The sequence below is a fragment of the Poecilia reticulata genome, linkage group LG2 (genome assembly GCF_000633615.1).
Source record: "Poecilia reticulata strain Guanapo linkage group LG2, Guppy_female_1.0+MT, whole genome shotgun sequence".
NCBI lineage: Eukaryota > Metazoa > Chordata > Actinopteri > Cyprinodontiformes > Poeciliidae > Poecilia > Poecilia reticulata.
The window spans coordinates 41718509-41741137 of record NC_024332.1 but is presented as its reverse complement, the minus strand read 5'-3'; the positions used below and the strand labels follow the sequence as shown (position 1 = coordinate 41741137).

At 43.2% G+C, this 22629-nt stretch overlaps 1 protein-coding gene across 1 annotated transcript in view; it reads right to left on the bottom strand.

The window, feature by feature from the left end:
* Nucleotides 1–22629, bottom strand: part of ttn.2 (titin, tandem duplicate 2) — a 228210-nt gene that overhangs the window by 28666 nt on the left and 176915 nt on the right. The window contains exons 205-212 of the mRNA XM_017309405.1: nucleotides 21810–22097; nucleotides 20443–21030; nucleotides 19758–19862; nucleotides 19476–19673; nucleotides 19055–19351; nucleotides 17648–18235; nucleotides 17245–17547; nucleotides 9–17102 (exon numbers count right to left, since the gene is read on the bottom strand). Of these exons, the coding sequence (XP_017164894.1) occupies nucleotides 9–17102; nucleotides 17245–17547; nucleotides 17648–18235; nucleotides 19055–19351; nucleotides 19476–19673; nucleotides 19758–19862; nucleotides 20443–21030; nucleotides 21810–22097 (19461 nt within the window). The remainder of the gene's footprint in view (nucleotides 1–8; nucleotides 17103–17244; nucleotides 17548–17647; nucleotides 18236–19054; nucleotides 19352–19475; nucleotides 19674–19757; nucleotides 19863–20442; nucleotides 21031–21809; nucleotides 22098–22629) is intronic.

Genomic DNA, 22629 nt, shown 5'->3' with positions numbered 1-22629 from the left:
GTTTATACCTGTGATCTTGGTTCCCTCTTTGGTCTCAGCTGATACACCAACACCATAGTCATTCTCGCCCGTCACTCTGAAATAGTAAACTTCTCCTTCCTTTAGGTTTGACACTTTGTAAGTCAGTCTGTGGCATGTATCAGTCAACYTAGTCCAACCTTTTTTGCTTGCCTCTCGGAAATCAACAAGATAATTCTTTACTGGTCCTCCTCCTTCATTCTCTGGAGTGTCCCAAGTTACAGTAGCAGATGACTTAGTCACATCCTTGACTTCCACATATGCAGGAGGTCCAGGCGAGTCAAGAACTCTAACATTGAGCATCAGTGATGAGGTTCCAGCAATGCTGGACAAAGTGACAGTGTATTTTCCAGAGTCATTGCGTGTTGCCTTCTCTAAGGTGATCGAGGTGAAGGTGTCTGTGGTGTCAATGACAGCACGTACTCTAAGATCAATATCAGGCTTTGTCCAACTAACAGTGGGAATAGGCTTGCCCCTGAAGGGTACTGTCATTGTAAATGAGCTGCCGTCTTTCACAATAAGAGTCTTCCTCATCTCATTGCTTATTTCAAAGACTGGCTCTTCTTCTTTTTCTTTAGCTGTCTGCTTGTCTGATTCAGGACTAGGCTCACTTGCTCCAATTTTGTTAATGGATCTGACAACAAATACATATTCAGCTCCTGGAGTCAGTCCCACCACTGTAAACTCCATATTCTTGGTGTTCTGGACTCCAACGAACCATTCATCATCTAATGACTTTCTGTATTCTACTCGGTAACCAGTTACAGGTGCTCCACCATCAAACAGTGGTTTATTCCATGCTAGTGTTACTGTGGTCTTTGTTGAGTCAATGATCCTGGGCTTAGCAGGAGGTGAGGGGAGGAACTGTGGGTCTTCAGCCTTGGTGAGTGGGCAAGGGGTGCTAGGTGCACTAAGTCCAGCAGCATTCTCTGCAAACACTCTGTACTCATATTCACTTCCTTCACGAAGATTGGAAGCTTTGACTCTGAGGTCATAAACAGGTTTCTTATTGACACGGCACCAACGGAGGCCAGTCTTCTCTCGCTTTTCTATTACATAGCCACAGATACTGCTGCCACCATCAGAAACTGGTCTTTCCCAACAGATTGTCATGGCCCCACTAGTGACTGAGGTGACCTGGACATTAGTGGGGGCTGCAGCTACAGTGAATGGATCCAAAGCTTTTACTGCCTCACTCTCCAGAGCCTCACCATCTCCATATTTGTTAACTCCTCTGACTCTGAAAATGTACTCATTTCCTTTGAGCAGCTTAGTAACTTTGCAGGTAGTTGCCTTCATGTCACCATAAACAAGAGTCCAAGCAAGGCGGCTTGTCTCACGTTTCTCCACTATATAGTGCATGATTTCAGCTCCTCCATTCTCTTGAGGTGGACCCCATGTTATAGTGCACTTCTCTGCTGTAAGGCCAGACACTGCTAAAGGTCCTGAAGCTGGTCCAGGCCTGTCCAAAACCTTACAGTTGATAGCTACAGACCTGGTTCCAGCTACATTGTGCAAAGTCAAGACATACTGTCCAGAATCCCTCCTGATAACATCTCTGACAATCAGAGTGGTGGTGAAGTTTGTGGAAGTAATTTCACACCTGGCCTTGGTATCAATATCTTTTCCATCCTTAGACCATGATACCACTGGGATTGGACGACCTGTAATTTCAGCATCAATTCTAATTATCTCTCCAGCCTTAATGACAACCAATTGCCTGAATTTATCCTCTAAGATGATGGATGGAGGGTCTACATCGTCTTTGATGGTGACAGGACCAGTGCATTCTGAAGGRAGACTCAAGATCTCTGCAGAATTCTTTGCAATAACATGGAAGTCATATTGTGCATCTTCTGTAAGACCTGTGACATCAAAGTAAGTCTCCTGTAGRTTGGTGAAGTTACACTTTAGCCAGCGACCATTAGGGAGCTCTTTGCGCTCCACTATGTATCCAACAATTTTCACTCCACCATCATATTCAGGTGGATCCCAGAAGAGAGAAACAGAGTTTCTGGTAATATTTGTGACTTTAAGGTTATGTGGAGATTCACATGGGTCCCTGGCTGCAACAGGTTCACAAGATTTAGTGCAAGGACCAATGCCTGCAATATTCTCAGCATAGACTCTAAACTGGTATGACAGGCCTTCTTCGATGCCCGTCATCTTAAATTGGTTTTCAGTCAGCAGACCTCTACTGACTTTGGTCCACAAAATGCTGCTTTGGTCTTTGGATTCAACATGATAACCAATGACAGGGCTTCCACCATCACTCGCAGGTCTACCCCATACTACAAGCATGCCAGTCTTGGTGGCATGGGCAACATGAAGATTGGTTGGAGGGCCAGGTGGCTCAAATGGATATTGTGCAACAACAGGAGCAGAATCAATTGCTGGACTCTTGCCATAACGGTTCTCAGCTGCAATGCGGAACTGATACTCTGTGCCCTGAGTGAGGCGGGAAACCTTTATGGATGTCCTGGCTACTGTAGCTGAGACAATTTGCCATGTGGTAGAGGTAGTGTCTCTCTTCTCCACAACATAGTTGTTAATTTGGCACCCGCCATCATAGATTGGAGCATCCCAGGACAGAGAGATAAAGTCGGCACTCACCTCATCCACCCTAATGTTGCTGGGTGGGCCTGGTTTATCCAGAATTATTACAGAAATTTCAGCTGTCTTTGTGCCAATTGAATTAGTCAAAGTGATCTCATATCTTCCAACATCATCCTTGGTGGCATCTTTGATTATGATCTTTGATGAGGTCTTTGAATTCAGGACATTTACCCTAGTAGTCTGCTTTARTGCACTGCCATCCTTCTTCCAGGACACCTCAGGTTGAGGTCTGCCTTTGAAAGGAACATCAATCTTCAAGTCATCTCCTGCTTTTACACTGTATGTATGGAAAAGCAAGTTGATGGTGGGCTCCATTGTGATGTCTTTTACTAGCACAGGCGTAGCCAGAGGTTTGGGATCACTCCTACCCTTATCATTCACAGCAGTTACTCTGAAGGAGTATTCCTCACCAGTAGTAAGTCCYTCAATAGTAGCTTCTAGTGCTTTGGCGTCACTGCACACTGTCCATTTTTCATCTCCCTTAGGCTGCATCTCCACTATGTAGCTTGTAATTTTGCTGCCACCATCATGATCTGGTTTTTCCCATGAAAGGGTGACAGTGTGACGAGTCACATCAACCACGGTTACTTTACCCGGGGGCAAAGGTGCCTCTGAAACTTTGACTTGATCTGTTGTAGCTGACAGACCAACTCCTAGCTCATTTACAGCCAACACACGGAAAAAGTATCTACCTCCCTCCTGCAGGTCAGAAATAATGTATGAGTTCCTTACACAATTGGTGCTAACACTGGTGAAAGCCATTCGCTTCTGCTCTCTCTTCTCCACAATATAGTGTGATATCTTTGCTCCACCATCAATCAGAGGCGGCTCCCAGGAAAGAGAGACAGAATGTCTCTTCACATCCTTAACTTGTAGGTTTGTTGGAGCACTGGGTGAATCCAAAACTCTAACATTGATAAAAGCTGATTTAGAGCCACTAAGGTTCTCAAGGGTTAGTACATATTTGCCAGTGTCAAATCTGTCAACATTTTCAATCACAAGCATTGTGTATGAGCTTGTGACTTCAATCTGAGCACGCTCATTTAGAGTGCCATCGGCCTTTGACCACTTGACCTCAGGCTCAGGTTTTCCTCTGATAGTCACAAAAAGACGTAGTGTTGCAGTGGCACGAACATTGACCATCTTTCTCAGGTCAGCATCTAGTTCAATTTCAGGAGGCTGCAACTTCTCTGCCGCAATCACAGACCCTGGGAGGTCCACATGATCCCCTACTCCCTCACAGTTCATGGCACATACGCGGAAATTGTATTCTGCATTCTCTTTTAACTTCTTTACAGTGTAATGAGTGTCTTGGACACCAGTATGAGGTGTGCAAACAATCCATTCATCATCTAATGCCTCCTTCATTTCAACAACATATCCAGTAATCTGTGCTCCACCATCATAGATAGGTCTTGACCAGGAAAGGGAGACTGTAGTGCTGGAATGGTCAGTGACTTTGGGGTTATTTGGAGGTCCTGGTGGATAAGTGGCATCGCATGCTTTGATGTACTGTGTCGGTGTGCTAGGCTTTCCAACACCTGCAGCGTTTTCAGCTGAGACCCGGAATTCATAGGAATGGCCCTCTGTGAGACCACCACACCTAAATCTCAAGTCAGTCAGCCTTTTCTTGTTGCACTTGGTCCACCTGACGCCATCCTTATCACGTTTTTCAAGTACATATCCTTCAATCTCAGCTCCTCCATTATTCTCTGGCCTCTCCCAAGTAAGCACAATGGAATCCCTAGTAATAGCACTGGCTTCAGGAGTGGTGGGTGCGCTGGGAGTGGTGAATGGATTACGAGCCACAACAGGCTCAGATTCTAAAGGTTCACCAACTCCATATTTATTCACAGCAGTAACTCTGAAGATGTATTCATTTCCAGGGAGCAGTTTTGTAATTTTGTAGCTGATTGCCTGGATCTTTGGCTCAACCATGGTCCATGACAAACGACTGGTTTCCCTCTTTTCAATGATATAGTGAGAGATGCTAGCTCCACCATCATGTGAAGGATGGCTCCAGTGCAGATAACATTTTTCAGCTGTCACTCCTTTCACTTCTAATGGTCCATCTGGAGGACCAGGTCTGTCCAAAACCTTTACGTTAACTGGGATCATTTTGACTCCACCCACATTAACAAGCTTGAGAACAAAGTGGCCACCATCAACTCGTATGCAGTCTTTAACTGTCAGGATGGTGCGGGTTAGTGTGGTCTTGATTTCCATTCTTGGGGTAGTTTTGTCAATTTCTTTTCCATCCTTTAACCATGTGACCTCAGGCAAAGGCTTCCCAGTGTAATCAGCATCAATGATAAATGTCTCATCAGCATGAACAACTGTGAGATCTTTGAACTTAGAATCCATGGTGGCATCTGGAGCCTCAATTTCATCTTTAGCTGTTATTTCTCCTGTGCTTTCAGATGGGCAACTAGAAATACCRGCAGCATTCCTAGCAATGATTCTAAACTCATAAACACGATCCTCAGTGAGACCAGTGAGAGTGTATTGGGTATCAATGATATTGGTGAAGCTTGCTTTCATCCAGCGTTTATCTGGGTGCTTCCTTCTCTCGATCAAATACCCAGTGATTGCACTGCCTCCGTCATACTGGGGTCTGGTCCATTGAAGTGTGATATGGTTTCTGGTGATTTCAATAGCCTCAGGAGTGCCTGGTGGGTCACATGGATCCCTGGCTACTGTGCTCTCTGAGACCTTGCTAGCTGGGCTGAGGCCAGCAATGTTCTCAGCATAAACTCTAAATTCATACTCTATACCCTCTTCCAATTCTGTGGTTTTGAATCGAGCATCTGGAATAAGAAGCTTGTTTAGTATGACCCATAAAAGACTGTTCTTCTCCTTTCTCTCCAGGTGATAGCCTATAATTGGACTACCCCCATTGTTGGTGGGGGGTTTCCATTCAACAACCATGCTCTCTTTGGTTGCAGATGTAACAACTGGTATTCCAGGGGCAGCAGGTTCACTAAATGGATACTTGGCAACCACAGCAGGAGAGACAATAGCTGAACTCTTTCCATATCTATTCTCAGCTGAGACTCTAAATTGATATTCAGTGCCAGTCTTCAAATTGCTGACTTTTATGGTTGTCCTGGCTATTGTAGCAGAAACAATTTGCCACACAGTAGTAGTGGTGTCTCTCTTCTCTACGATGTAGTTGTTGATCTGACAACCTCCAGTATACTCTGGTGGTTCCCAGGACAGAGTAACAAAATTAGAACTCACTTCATCAATCTTCACAGGGCCTGTAGGAGGTCCAGGTTTGTCAAGAATGATAACAGTAATCTCCTCTGTAGCTGTTCCAATGCTGCTGGTTGCTGTAATAGTGTACTTTCCAGCATCTTCTTTATTGGCATCTTTGATTACCAACTTTGTAGATGATGGTGTGCTTGATACATTTATTCTAGTTGTCTCTTTAAGAAGTTGTCCTTCCTTTTTCCATTCAACCTTTGGAACAGGACGTCCAAGTACTGAAATCTCAATTTTCAGATCCTCGCCTTGTTGTAAGCTGTAAGTATTGAATCTCATCTTGAATCCAGGCTCAACAGTAACATCTTTAGCAGTTACTGCTGCGGCCAGAGGCCTTGGGTCACTCTTTCCTTTTTCATTGAAGGCTGATACTCTAAAAAGGTACTCGTGTCCTGCACTTAGACCAGTAACAGTACCCTCACAGGTCTTAGTTGTGGCAGCCACAACCCATTCTTCTGACCCCACAGGCTGCATCTCAATGTAGTATCCAATGATCCTGCTGCCTCCATCATGGACTGGTTTCTCCCACGAGAGTGAGGCTGTGGTTTTTGTGACTTCAGTCAAATTAACTTTACCCACAGACAAAGGTGGCTCAGATGTTTTAACAGATTCTTTTGTTTCAACTGGCTGGCCAACACCAAATTCATTTTCTGCTAAGACTCTAAAGTAATAAATTGTTCCCTCAGTCAGACCTGTGATACGGTAACTTGTCTTTGTACATTTATTGTCTACATTAGAGTACACCTTCCTGGTTGACTCACGCTTCTCAACCAAGTAATTCTTTATTCTTGAGCCACCATCAATTACAGGGGGTTCCCAAGTCAAAGTGACACTTTCCCTCTTTATTTCTTTAACTTTAAGATTTAATGGAGCCCCTGGAGTGTCCAGAACTTTAACAAAGACAAAAGCTGATTTGCTGCCAGCACTGTTTGCTACATTGAGGATGTACTTTCCAGCATCATATTTATCACAAATGTCAATAGAAAGCTGTGTGAAATGTTCAGCAGTCTCAATCTGTGCTTTACTGGGCAGCTCACCATCCTCTTTAGCCCAGCTAATGTCAGGAGTGGGACGACCCTTAAAAGGAATGCAGATTCTCATTGAGCCTCCTGCACGAACAACTATTCCCTTCCTGAGCTCTGAATCCAAAATCATCTCTGGAGGGTCAATTTTATCCACAGGAATTACAACTCCCAGAATTTCTGTGGGCTCACCAACACCAATTTTATTCATAGCACAGACACGCACCTTGTATTCTTGATGTTCTATCAGGTTTTTGATGGTAAACTTAGCAAGATTCACTCCAGTGGGTGGTGTGCAAATAGTCCATTCCTCCTCTTCTGCCTTGGTTATTTCAACAGCATATCCTTGAATTTCACAACCCCCATCATATATAGGCCTGTGCCAAGCTAAACTGATGGAGTCTTTTGTTGTGTCAACTACATGGGCATTAGTGGGAATGCCTGGTTCAAAAGTAGGGTCACAGGCTTTGAGATAGGGTGTAGGTGGGCTTGGCTGGCCCACTCCAGCTGCATTTTCAGCAGATARCCTGAACTCATAATCATGGTCCTCAGTGAGACCTGTTACTCTAAAACGCAAATCAGTCACTCTACGTTTATTGCACTTGGTCCATCTCACTCCAGCTCTGTCTCTCTTTTCAATAATGTAACCAGMAATGTCACTTCCTCCTGTAGACTGTGGGCGGTTCCAGCAAACAGTCATTGAATCCCTTGTAATGTTAGTGATTTCTAGTTCACGAGGTGAACCAGGAGGAACAAATGGATTTCTCATGATAACTGGCTCAGATTCCAGAGGTTCCCCAACTCCATATTTGTTGACAGCCAAAACTCTGAAGATGTACTCATTGCCTTTCAATAATTTGGTAACCTTGAACATTGTAGCTCCACAATCACTGGAAACCACAGTCCAAGCCAAGCGGCTAGTTTCTCTCTTTTGAATGATGTAGTGAGAAATGCTAGCTCCTCCGTCATGCCTGGGTGGCAGCCATGACAGTGAGCATTTCTCCTCAGTAACATTACTGACTGTGAGGGGTCCCTCGGATGGGCCTGGTCTATCAAGAACCTTCACAGTGAACGGGACAGTCTTAGTTCCGGCAACATTTGTCAGAACCAAAGTATACTGTCCACCATCCACTCTGATGGAGTCCTTTACTACAAGTAATGCTTTAAAATCAGTGTTTTTAATTTCAGCTCTTGCCGAGTTTTCAACTTCAACAMTTCCTTTGAACCACTGGGCTGTCGGGATGGGCTTTCCTTCTACACTAGCCTCCAGACTGAAAGTCTCGCCAGCGTTAAGGACAATAGTCTGATTATATATAGGATCAGTTTCACACTTGGGTGGCTCAACTTCATCCTTAGCTGTTATGGATCCTGTGTTCTCAGAGGGCTTGCTGACAGCACCAGCGGCATTCCTTGCAATCACTCTGAAATCATATTTACTGTCTTCTGTAAGGCCAGTAACTGTAAATTCATTTTCAATAATGTTTGTGAAACTAGCCTTCATCCATTTTCCCTCTGGAAGGTCACGCTTCTCTATTAAATAGCCAGTTACAATGCTTCCACCATCATATTGCGGGGGTGTCCATCTCAGCATCACCGAATGTCTGGTTACAATTACAGCCTCTGGACGGCCAGGAGGATCACAGGGGTCACGGGCTACATATACCTCAGAGACTTTGCTGCATTTTCCAATGCCAACTATATTCTCAGCATATACTCTATACTCATACTCAATGCCCTCCTCAAGAGGAGTAGACTTGAATTTACAATCTTGAATGAGCATTTTGTTGATCTTTGTCCACAGGATACTATTCTTCTCTTTCCTCTCCAAATGATAACCCAAAATGGCACTGCCTCCATCAGATGGAGGTTTATGCCACTCGACCACCATGTAATCTTTAGTGTATGAGGAGACAAATGGTGTTCCTGGTGGTCCAGGTTCTTGGAATGGATATTGTGCTACAACAGGCRCTGAATCAATTGCGTAACTCTTTCCATATCTGTTTTCAGCAAAGATTCTAAACTGGTATTCACTTCCAGTCTTGAGATTGGCAACCTTTAAAGTTGTTCTAGCCACAGTGGCAGACACAACAACCCAATTAGTTGTAGTTGTGTCTCTCTTTTCCACTACATAGTTGGAGATTGGACAGCCACCTGTGTATGAGGGAGGTTCCCAATTAAGAGTGATACTCTCAGCACTAACATCATCAATCTTGATTGGACCTGTTGGTGGTCCTGGTTTATCCAGGGTGATAACTTCAATAGTGGCATCCTTGGAACCCAAGGCATTAGCAATAGTCACAGTGTACATACCACCATCCTCTCTGGTGGCATCCTTTATGGTTAGAGTGGTGTGATGTGCTGAGTCACTGACATTAACTCTGGTGGTCTGCTTAAGTGCCACTCCATCCTTAGTCCAGGTAATGGTTGGTTTTGGATGACCAGCAACTGGAACCTCTATCTTGAGGTCATTTCCCACCTGAACACTGTAGGAACTTGATTTGGGTCTCACAGAAGGCTCAATGATTAGGTCCTTGGCTACAACTGATTGAGCCAGTTGTCTTGGGTCACTTTTACCTTTCTCATTTACAGCAACAACTCTGAACTGATATTCCTCTCCCTTGAGAAGGTTGCTCACTACTGTCTCCAGGCCTTTTACACTAGCACACACAGTCCATGCCTCACTGTCCTTAGGAGCCATTTCGATWTCATAATAACTGATCCTACTACCACCATCATGTTCAGATTTCTCCCACCTTAGAGTAACRGTACTGTGAGTGACGTCAAGAACACTAACCTTACCGGGTGGCTGAGGCTTCTCAGATATTTTAATTGGTTCCATAGTTTTAGCTTGSAGACCCACACCATATTCATTCTCAGCCAAAACCCTAAAGAAGAAGATTCCACCCTCTGGAAGAGGTTCAACTTTCCATGACATCTTGTTACATGTTGTAATGGTAGTATAAACCTTTCTTGTGCTTTCACGCTTCTCAACAATATAATGCTTAATCTTTGAACCACCATCCAGAAGTGGAGGTTCCCATGAAAGAGTGACAGAGTTCTTAGTAATCTCTTTAACTGTTAAGTTAGTTGGTGGACTAGGAGAATCCAGGACTCTGACACTGATGAACACTGATTTAACTCCACTGGCATTCTCTGCAGTCAGTGTGTACTTGCCACTGTCAAACCGGTCAACATTCTCAATGGTAAGTGAAGCATAGCTTCCTGTGTTGTCAATTAGGGCAGTCTCTTTAATCTCACCGTCAACCTTTCCCCATTTCAGCTCAGGAGCTGGGCGCCCTTTCACAGGTACAAACAACCTCAGTGTGCAAGCTGATCTGATGTTGATCATTTTTCTCATATCAGCCTCTAATTCAAGGTCAGGAGCCTCAAGCTTCTCTTCAAGAAGAATTTTACCAGGCACATCAGCATGTTCACCAACACCAATTTTGTTGATTGCACAAACTCTAAACTGGTACTCATGCTTTTCTAGAAGCTTTTTCACTGTGAATTTAGTGTCTGTTATTCCAGTGGGTGGAGTGCACATAAACCACTCATCAGCTGCTACATCAAATGCTTCAACAATGTAAGCCTTGATCTCACTTCCACCATCATATATGGGTTTACCCCATGTAAGAGATACAGTAGACCTAGAGGTGTCTACTACCTTGGGGTTGTTGGGTGGGCCTGGTTTGAAAACAGGATCCAGTGCTTTGTAGTASACTGTTGGTGTGCTAGGTGTACCAATTCCAGCAGCATTCTCAGCAGCTACTCTGAATTCATAGCTATGGTTTTCTATGAGTCCTGTCACTCTGAAACGCAACTCTGTCACACTGCGCTTGTTGCACCTTGTCCATCTCACACCATCCTTATCACGTTTCTCAATGACATACCCCTGAATGGAATTGCCACCATCATTATTTGGTCTCTCCCAGGTTATCACCATAGAGACCTTAGTAATTGAAGAAACTTCTACATCAGTTGGGGGACTTGGTGTGACAAATGGATTTTTGGCAATCATTGGCTCAGATTCCAAAGGCTCGCCAATACCATATTTGTTGACAGGGATCACTCTGAAGATGTATTCATTACCAGGAAGAAGTTTGGTGATTTTTAGATTTAGGGTCTGAACCTTTTGCTCAACTACAGTCCATACCAGCCTGCTGGTTTCCCTTCTCTCAACAATATAATGAGAGATATCACAACCTCCATCTTGCATAGGAGGTTTCCAGGAAATTGAGCATTTCTCACTAGTGACACCATAAATAGAGATAGGGCCCTCAGGTGGACCTGGTCTGTCCAATACCTTGACATTAATGTTAATAGCTTTTTCTCCACCAACATTCTTTACCAGCAATGTGTACTGCCCTCCATCAACACGAATAGCTTCCTTAACAGTTAGACAAGCTGAAAAATCGGTATTATGGATTTCTAAACGAGCTGCTTCTGCAATCTCAGTGCCTTCTTTCATCCAGTGTACAGTGGGCACAGGCTTACCATAAATAGCAGCCTCAAGTTTAAATGTCTCTCCGGCATTTACAACCACAACCTGGGAGTATTTAGCTTCCAGGTCAATTTTTGGTGGATCAATCTCATCCTTGGCAGTGATGGATCCAGAAGAATCAGATGGTTGGCTAAAGACACCAGCTGCATTTTTGGCAATGACACGGAATTCATAAATTTGATCCTCAGTAAGTCCTGTGACAACAAATTCAGTTTCAATAATGTTGGCAAAACTGGCCTTCATCCAACGCCCACTTGCCTCCTTTTTCTCAACAACATAACCAGTGATTTTGATACCACCATCAAATTCAGGTYTGGTCCATCTCAGTGTCACTTGGCTTCTTGTTACAATGACAGCCTCTGGTTTTCCGGGTCTGTCACAAGGATCCCTAGCTACTTGGATTTCACTCACCTTGCTAGGTTTGCTGAGGCCAACAATATTCTCAGCATACACTCTAAACTCGTATTCAATGCCCTCTTCAAGTCCAACCACTTTAAATCTGGTCTCTGGGATGATCTGCTTGTTTTGTTTCACCCAGAGAATGCTGTTTCTCTCTTTAAGTTCTAAGTGGTAGCCCAGAATTTTGCTTCCACCGTCACTGCTGGGATTCTCCCACACAACAGTCATGGTCTCTTTAGTGGCTGATTTTACCACAACAGATCGTGGTGAACTGGGCACCTCAAATGGATACTGAGCAACAATGCTATCAGAAATGAGAAAAGATGACTTGCCATATCTATTTTCTGCAGCAATTCTAAATTGATACTCTGAACCAGTCTTCAGGCGAGCCGCTTTGATGGTTGTTCTAGCTACAGTAGCAGACACAATCTGCCAGTTTGTAGTTGAGGTATCTCTCTTCTCTACAATGTAATTGTTGATTGAGCAACCTCCATCATATTGTGGTGGATYCCAAGACAAGACAACGCTGTCTGCTGTGACCTCATCCAGCTTGATTGGGCCAGTTGGAGGACCAGGTTTGTCCAAGACAACAACACTGATATCTGTTGTAGCCTCCCCAGCTGTATTGTTTAGTTTTATAGTATATTTGCCCACATCGTCTCTGCAAGCCTCCTTGATGATAAGAAGAAGGTTTTTGTCTGTGGCCTCAGCATTAACTCTTGTTGTTTCTTTGAGAATGACATCATCCTTTAGCCAAGTTGCTGTAGCTTTAGGACAGGCAACATATGGTACATCAATCTTGAGATCATCTCCTGCAAGCACACTGAATGTGCTGAAAATCAGTTTGAAAGCTGGTGGTATTATTAAATCTTTAGCCACCACAGGTACATTGAGCGGCCGAGGGTCACTAACACCCTTTTCATTGAATGCAGAGATTCGGAACATATATTCCTCTCCATGTGTAAGTCCAGTTACCTGGGCCTCGTTTGTCTTTACYACCATCACTTGTGTCCATTTCTCACTTCCTTTACATTGCATCTCAACATTATAGCCTGTAATTCTGCTTCCTCCATCATGGTCTGGTTTTTCCCAAGTTAGTGTGACACTTGTTCCGGTAACTTCACGGAGAGATACTTTGCCTGGTGGCAGAGGCTTTTCTGATGCCTTAATTGGTTCAATGGTTTCCACTGGCAGACCAATGCCAAATTCATTTTCAGCGACTATTCTAAAGAAGTACAATTTTCCTTCTTCCAGGTCTCCCACTTTCCAACTAGACTTATGGCAGCTGGCACATACAGTTGAATAGGCTTTCCTGGTTGACTCGCGCTTCTCCACAATGTAGCTGCGGACTCTGGAGCCCCCATCTATGAGAGGTGCATCCCAAACCAGAGAAACTGAATCTCTTGTGACCTCCTTAACAATGAGATTCTGAGGTGGTCCAGGAGTATCTAGTACTCTAACGTTAACAAAAGCYGTTTTACTTCCTGAGGCATTCTCTACTGTCACCAAGTATTTACCTCCATCAAATCTGTCAACATTGTCTATCTGAAGAGTTGTGAATGATGGGGTAATTTCAATGTTAGCCTTGTCCAGGGATTCTCCATGCTCTCTTGACCATTTTACTTCTGGTGCTGGCCTTCCCTTGATGGGGACAAAAAGTCTGAGTGTGCTACAGGCTCTGATGGAAACAACTTTACGTAGCTCTGCCCCAAGTTCAATTTCAGGCGGAATTAATCTGTCTTCAGCCTTAGGGGTTCCAGGTACAGCAGCAGGTTCTCCCACCCCTTCAGAATTTGTTGCACAGATGTTGATTTTATACTCCTGGTTTTCTTTCAGACTAGTAATGGTAAAAGATGTGGCTGTCCATCCTTTCTTAGGAGTATGGATTGTCCACTCATCTTCCTCAGGCAGGCAAGTCTCCACAATGTAACCAGTGATTTCAGAACCACCATCATAAACAGGTTTATTCCAGGCAACAGTAATGGATGATTTAGATGTGTCAAGCACTCTTGGGTTTCCTGGAGGTCCAGGCTGAAAAATTGTGTCAACAGCCTTGTAGAATGGACTAGAAGGGCTGGGCTGACTGAGACCAGCATTGTTTTCAGCAAAAACTCTAAATTCATACTCGTGACCTTGTGTGAGACCAGAGACCTTGAATCGCAAATCTGTCACAGTCCTCTTGTTACATTTCACCCAACGTAAACCTGTCTTATCCCTTCTTTCAATTATGTATGTATTAATTCTACTGCCTCCATCATGTTCAGGACGCTCCCAGCAAACAACCATTGAGTCCTTGGTGATAGTTGTGACCTCAGGCTGCGTTGGTGGGTCACTGGGACCATATGGGTTCACACAAGTCACAGGCTCTGATTCAAGGGGTTCACCTATGCCATACTTATTGACAGCCATTACTCTGAAAATATACTCATTTCCTTTAAGAAGCTTTGTGACCTTAAACCTGTTTGCTTGAAGGTCTGTGGCCACATTTGTCCATGCCAACCTACTGGTCTCACGCCTCTGTATGATGAAGTATTCAATTTTGGCACCACCATCATGTGTTGGATGCACCCAGTTAAGCACACATTTTTCTGCAGCAACATCCGTAACTGAAAGGGAATCTGGTGGTCCAGGTCTGTCGAGTACTTTAACATTAAAAGTGAACTTTGCAAATCCACCAGGATTGCTTGCAGTCAGGGTAAAAGCACCACCATCTCTCCTTAGAGAATCTTTGCTGGTTAAGGTTGTGTGRAAGTCAGATGTCTTTATTTCTATTTTAGCTGTGTCCTCCAGCTCCTTTCCTTCCTTGGTCCATACTAGAGAAGGAATTGGCCTGCCAGTTACACTGGCTTCCAACTTGAACGGTTCTCCTGCCATTACTACAACATTACTGCTATATGATGCATCAATATCAAGCCTGGGTTCTTCAATGTCATCTCTGCATGTAATGGCTTCTGATGGCTGTGATGGAGCACTAACAGCACCAGCTGAGTTTCGAGCAAGCACACGGAACTCATAGGTTGCATCTTCAGTCAGACCACTGACTGTGAACGTGGTTTCTAGAATGTTGTTAAAATTTGCTTTAAGCCAGCGACCATTAGGCATCTCCTTCCTCTCCACTGTGTATCCCGTAATAGAAAATCCTCCGTCACCTTCTGGTTTGGTCCATGACAATGTCACCTCATGTCTGGTGATATTCAATGCCACAGGTCTACCTGGTGGATCAACTGGGTCCAAAGCATACGTAGCCTCACAGGGTTTGCTAGGTTTGCTGAGACCAGCCGTGTTTTCAGCAATAACACGGTGTTCATATCCAATGCCATCAACAAGGCCTGATGATTTAAAGATGTTTCCAACCACAAGAGCTTTGCTGATCCTCTGCCACAAGATGCTGTTTTTCTCTTTTCTGTCCACATGATACCCAAGAATAGGACTTCCTCCATCAGAAGATGGCTCATTCCAACTAAGAGTCATTGAATCTTTGTTGAAAGCTGTAACTACAGGAATGCCAGGCTGGCCTGGCACATCAAATGGATAGGCAGCTAACACTGGTTCAGACAGAACACATGGTCCAACGCCATATCTGTTCTGAGCCTTGATACGGAACTGATACTGGGTTCCAGTATTAAGTCGTGCAGCTTTGAATGTGGTGCGAATAACTGTAGCTGCCAACTCCATCCATGAAGTACCTGTAGTCTCACGCATCTCAACAATATAATTATTTATAGGAACACCTCCATCATTCTCTGGTGGTTCCCAGGACATGATAACATAATCACACGAGACCTCATCCAGCTTGACAGGACCAGTAGGAGGACCTGGAATGTCATGGACCAGGACTGTGATGGTTTCTGTCAGTGTGCCTAGAATATTCTTTCCAGTCATGGAATACTGGCCTTCATCAGTTCTTTTGATCTCACTGATGTTTAGGATTGTTGATGTTGCTGTGGTTTCAGTGTTGATTCTTTGTGTTTCCTTAAGTGCCATGTCTCCTTTCTTCCATGACACAACAGGCCTGGGTTTTCCCAGCACTGGAATCTCCACCTTAACACGGTCCCCTGCTTTGACGATTACGGTTTTCTGGTACACTCCTCTCAGGTCAAAAGATGGAGCAGACGTTTGCTCTTTAATCACAGCTGGCCGGCTCTCACGAGGATCACTCCTGCCTGATGCATTGACAGCCATTATACGGAAGGTGTATTCAGCACCCTCAATCAGATCTATCACAGTATAATCTAGAGCCTTAATGGTGGTTATGTGGACCCATTGATCAGTGTCTTTCTTTTGAGCCTCAATGACATATCCTGTAATCAAGCTACCACCATCATGAAGAGGCTTGGTCCATGCAAGGCTTGCGCTGTCATTGGTCAAATCAGTAACGTACAAGTTATCTGGTGCAGAGGGGGCCTGAGATACTCTTATGGGTTCAGGGGTTTCAGCAGGTTCACCTACACCAAGGTCATTTTCAGCAGAAACACGGAAGTAGTAGTAAGCTCCCTCCTCAAGGTCTTGAAATTTAAAAGAACACTTTTGCCATGTTGTGCTAAGCACGGTGTAAGCCTTCTTTGTAGCATCTCTCTTTTCAATGACATAGTTATGAATCTTGGATCCTCCATCTATAATAGGGATTTCCCACTGGAGAGTTATGCTGTTTTTAGTGATCTCTCTTGGTTTAAGGTTGACTGGAGGTCCAGGAGTGTCCAGAACTTTCACGTTGACAAAGCCTGACTTCTTACCAGCAACATTCTCCAAAGAGAGCTGGTATTTTCCTGCGTCGTACCTAGTGCAGTCAGGAATAACCAGTAGAGTGTAGGACTCTGTTGTATCAATGTGCGCACGTGCTTTCAGGTTGGTATTTTCTTTGCTCCAAGTGACTTCAGGAACAGGACGGCCCTTGATAGGAACAAATAGACGAATTGAAGCACGGCATCTGACAACCAGAGTTTTCCTGAGCTCTGCATCCAACTCAAAGTCTGGCATTGTTTCCTGGTAAACTAGTTCAGTCACTTTCTCGACCTCTGCAGGCTCACCAACTCCCTCAGAGTTTACAGCACTAACTCTGAAGTGGTATTTGCCGCCTTTTTGAAGTTTACCAATGACATATTCAGTAACTTTAATTGGATATTGTGTCTCTGTCTCCCAGTCATCATGACCCTCCTTTTTATACTCAACAATGTAACCTTCTACTTCAAGACCACCATCATAATGAGGACGGCCCCAAGCAAAGGCTGCTGTAGTTTTTGTGGTCTCTGTAATTCTAGGGTTGGATGGAGGACCAGGTGGATCTGAAAAAAAAAAGGAAAAAAGCACGTTAGTTAAGTTAATGAAAGCATTTTCAGAAGGAATTCTAAATTCTTACAAACATTCTTTGATAATGCTATATTCCTGCTTGCTTTAAAAGTTGGTTGCAAAGTCTTCTTTACTTACATACAATATCCTTGGTCATTACAGGGCGTGATGGCTCACTTGGCTGCCCAAATCCAGCTTTATTCTCAGCAGTGACTCTAAACTCGTACTCTACTCCCTCACTCAGGCCCTGCACCTTGAAGCGAAGGTCAGGAACTGTTCTCTTGCAGGCTCTCACCCATCKCATTCCTCTCCTTTCTTTCCTTTCTACACAATATCCTCTAATGTCACTTCCTCCGTCCTGTACAGGTCTCTTCCATGAAATGGTAACAGCATTCCGACTGACATTATCTACCTCTGGAGCTGAGGGTGGACCTGGTGGACCTAAGAAAAAAAAATTGCCATGAGAAAAAAAAAAAAAAAATATTTCCAACATTTCAATGTCAGTTTTTTTTAACTTTATTCTTAAACAAGGTAAACTTACCATAGCTGTCAGCCATTTTGACAGGACCAGACAGGCTAGAGTCTCCTGTGCCATACTGGTTTATAGCGCACACTCTAAAGATGTACTCATTGCCCTTGATCAGTTTGGTGGCTACATGTCTGCAGTCCATAATATTTTCCGCAACTTTGGTCCACTGCAAGCGGCTAGTCTCTCTCTTCTCAAGGATGTAGGACTTGATAGAGGAGCCTCCGTCCTCTTCAGGTGGAAGCCAGGTCAGGGTACACTTCTCAGCTGAAATGTTACTGACTTCAATAGGGCCTGGTGGTCCAGGAACATCTAGGACCTTTACTTTAATGTGTTCTTCCTTAATACCAAATGGGTTACTGGCATTAATTGTGTACTCTCCGGTATTCTTCCGGCTTGCATACTTGATAGAAAGGGTTGAAGAGGTTGGAGTGCTAGTTACATTGACAATGTCAGAGTTCTTGAATTCACGACCTCCCTTGGACCAGAAAGCAGTTGGGGGAGGTTTGCCCACAATCTTTGCAGCTGAGATAACAATTGTGTCTCCTGCCTTGACGGGCACAACCTCCTTCATCTCTTGGTCAAGAGTGATAGATGGAGGCTCTGTTAAGAAACAGGAAGATGTTGAACAATAATTAAAACTTTTATTTTTAAAACCTGAAGTTGCATAAGTCTTAAATTTTAAACTACATGGGAACACACAAACCAGCTATTTATCTAATCAAACATACTGAAATTCTGGGACCTTGTAACATTTAACACTTCACAATTCATGTTTAAGGTCAGAAATCAAAAACTTCCACACAATATACAGGAAATGTTTGGTGACAGAGAGGGKGGTTATAGTTCAAGAGGTGAAGGATATTTTAAAAAACAACGTATTAGAACAGCAGGAAGAGTTTTTGWTTATCTGTGTGTGGMGTAAATGTGTGGAATGGATTGAATGATGAGTTAAAAAAAAGTACAAATGTAAACCAATTTAAAAAACTCATTAAAACAGAGCTTATTTGAAAATATGATGTATAAGATGACTGTTTAATAGTCTATAATGTAATTGATGATATAAATAGTATTTAAATAATTGTACATAATCCAACATGTAAAATGGAAACAAGTTGTCTCTTTTTGATGTTCTGACAGTTAATTGATTATAAATGGACAGGTAGGAAAGGGGTAGGACATTATATCTAGATATTATATCTTCYAYCTGCTCCTTTTCRAACAGAATATAACATTTGCATGTCACATGGGCAGAAGAATTTGTTCTACATTTTTATTTCTTACGTTTGTTTCATRWTWTWTTWTKTTKTYTTYTTTYTTSWTKRTYKTYTYTKYYKKKTSKWMRWAAWWAAWWAAWAAWAAWWAAWAAAWAAWWAMWWMAWAAWRAWRAAAMAAMAMAACAAAAMAAAAAAAAMTACATACCATACTCATCCTTGCAGGTCAGTGATTCAGTGGTCTCTGAAGGAACACTGACAGCACCAGCAGCATTCTTGGCCCTGATTCTAAACTGATACTGAGCTCCTTCTGTCAGGTCTGTAACGGTGAAAGCACAGCTCTGGATGTTCACGTGATTGGCCTTCATCCATGCCTTTCCACCAGCCTCAAGTTTCTCCACCATGTAGCCAGTCAGCTTATAGCCACCATCATATTTAGGAGCAGTCCAAATTAGAGTGACTGTGTTCCTGGTAACATTAATCACATCTGGTTTACCAGGTGGATCTGAAAAAAAAAAATCAAAGAAAAGACATGAAATAAAACAAAGCCAGTGCAATTTAATTCAGGCATTTACAATAAAAACAGAAAAGTTTCTATGTATAACTTTAAGAAAATGGTTTGGACTCACCAATAGGATCAAGGGCRACAACAGCCTCAGTGACTTTGCTTGCCTTTCCAAGGCCGGCCATATTCATAGCCATCACCCTGAACTCATACTCTAGTCCTTCAACCAGACCCGTAACTCTACACTCCTTTACTCTCAAAGGAGTCTTACTAGCTCGCTTCCACATCAGGCTGTTTCTCTCCTTAAACTCAAGGTGATACCCTGAAAAACCCCCAAAAAGATATAATAAATGATGACTGATGACACTCGATTACCTACTTACAGAGATGAATAACAGTATTTTACCAGTGATTGGGGAGCCACCGGTGTCTTTTGGATCAGCCCAAGTCAGAATGGCTGACTCATGTCGAATGCTCAGAATCTCAGGAGGAGCTGGTGCCTCAGGTACATCTTGAGGAAAGATTAGAGATCAGTTAATTCACTAAAATCTTTACATAAAAAAACATAAGACTTACTTACTGTAACAAACCATTTCAAGATTAATTCATAATACCAATTACTTTTGCCATCAGAAAAATGTAAACACTACATTTTCAGGCTGTGCCTTTCAAYATTAATCAAATTAATTTGTCTTTTATTCAAATGCTGCCTGTCAGACTTCACTGATGTCTGAATACTGCCCTAAGGTCACTGATCCAAATGTAAGTGTACTGTGTATCATATAACATGGAAAGAGCATCAACACAAGCTGAGGCTTAGTGTAATTATTAATCTTCGGGTTGGATCATGTCTGTATCTACAAATATTTAAATCAATGTATCAGAATTGGATTGGAACTCAATAATCCTYRGTCTAACCAGAATCGAACAATTCTGGATCAGAGAATATCCATCTTAACTATATGAAAGCTATTTTAATATCTTATTACCTGTCAAACCATTTACAAAAACTAGACTGACATTTACAGTAATTAAAAAGAGAAATCAAAGGACTTTTCAAGTAAAGTTTTGAAGACCAGAGTTGTACTCACTGAACGGATGCTGGGCGATGACTGRGTCAGACCTCAGGAACTCTCCGATGCCGTACTTATTCTCAGCACACACTCTGAAGATGTACTCTATTCCATCGTGGAGTCTGATCACCCTCATGGTGGTCTTCTGGATGGCTGAAGCCACTGTGGCCCATTTGTTGTCTGTTGTCCTCCTCTTCTCAACAATGTAATTGGACACCTCTGCACCTCCATCGTCTTTGGGCGGTGCCCACTCCAAAGTGATGCCATCAGCAGTAATCTCGTCAAACTTGATGGGTCCAGTGCATATTCCAGGCTTTCCGACGACCTTCAACTGGAACTTGCAGTCCTTTGAGCCTGCGCTATTCCTGACATTGATGGTGTAGGTATCTGCATCTCCTCTCTGGCAGTCTCTGACCAGTAGAGTGGTAATGCCCTGGGAAGCCTCAACACATATACGGCCAGTGTCGCCAAGTCCCATGTCGCCCTTCTTCCAGGTGGCGGTAGGGTTAGGCACTCCAATGACAGGGATGTTGATGCGCATGGTGGTGCCCTCCTTCACCACGCAGCAACCATCATGCAAACTGCTCAAGTTGCAGTCAGGCAGCACTGAAATGTTACCAATTGGTGTTAAAAACTTTTCTATAAGAAATTCTTTTTTGGCATTGAAAATCATGTAAGTGCATTTAAAGGGGCAGTATTATGCATTCTCAGTCACTTAGTGCTACTTTATAGTACAACCAAGTAACCATGATTGTACTATAAAAATGGTATTTATATCAAACATGACAGAAGAAATTTGACATTGTGATTTTGTAAGRCGGTGGTATGAGTTCGCCCTGCAATTGGTGGGTTGCCTGCTTGATTCCCACTCCGTCTGTCTTTGTCATGTCTTATCAGGTCATTTCATTTAACACCTTGAAATTGGGCTTCTGTTTCTTTAAGAAACTCCTTCTTTTTCTGACTCTCCGCCTTCAGGAAGTCATCACAACATCTCTCCTCTTTTAAACTTTTAACAATGTTTTTACAAGCATTTCACTGAGAAGCAGCTCCTACAATGAGCTCAATTAGTTGCTTGGTAATTGCTGCTGCTGCTGCTAGTCTGAAGGAGCTGAGTGGAGGAGCTCAGAAACTAACACTGAGGAGGAGCTGCACCTCAAAAGGTGAGGCTATGTCCACCCAGGTGTTTTACACAGCTGATTGGTTGCCACAGTGATTAAAGGATTTCTCAAAAATGAATGAAATAAGCAAGGCAAAACTCCAGCTATGTTTTTGAAGAGGGAATAACATTATAACATGACGTAAAGCTTGAAAAAGTTGACTTTATATAATACTACCCCTTCAAAAAAATGTTTATGTTATGAAGGCTAACCAGGTGGATTCCTTACCAAATTGGTCCTTGGCAACAGCAGTGAGCTCAGTTGGTGGTCCCTCTCCAGACTCGTTGAGGGCCTTGACCCGGAATAAATACTGCTTGCCGTCTGCCAGCTCACTGATGGTGTGACTGGTGTTCTTGCCCTTCATAATCTCCTTCCACTTCTCCTCTCCTTCGCTCTGCTCCAGGATGTAAGCGATAATGAAGCTTCCGCCATCACTGATGGGTTTCTTCCAGCTCAGTGTGATAGAGTCTTTGGTGGTCTTTTGGGCTCTGAGGTCTGTCACTGGACCAGGTTGTTCTGCAAAAGTGGATTTAGGAAAAGTTGAAGCGTATTTTCTGATAAGAACAAATGGATATTAGTTCCAGTGCATAACTCTTAAGAAACTTGAATACAAAAAAACCTCCAACTGTGAAGACATATGAATGAATTTTCTTATAGATCTGAATGGAACATGAAAGTCCCAAACTCTTTGGGTGTTTTCTACCTAATAGACCGGTAGATCTTGCTCAATTTGGGACCAAAATTGTAACATTTATTATTAAGCTGATGTGGTTCATTTTCACACTGCACTGTGTCAGACGAACTAAACTACTTGAAAAACCTGTTCACCCACTCGCCTGTGCACCAAGAACTGCTAAAAAAAATKACACAAAAACCTCAGAAAAAGGTACAACAGTACATCTTTGAAAAGCAGAAGTGGAACCTCCTGCACTGCCAACAAGAATGCAACAAGTGGTTGTTGAATGGTAAGTCAACAACAAAACACTCGTCCTGTACAGCTGACCAATCATGATGGAGATCAGCTTGAGTTACTAGGTGATGGACAGAA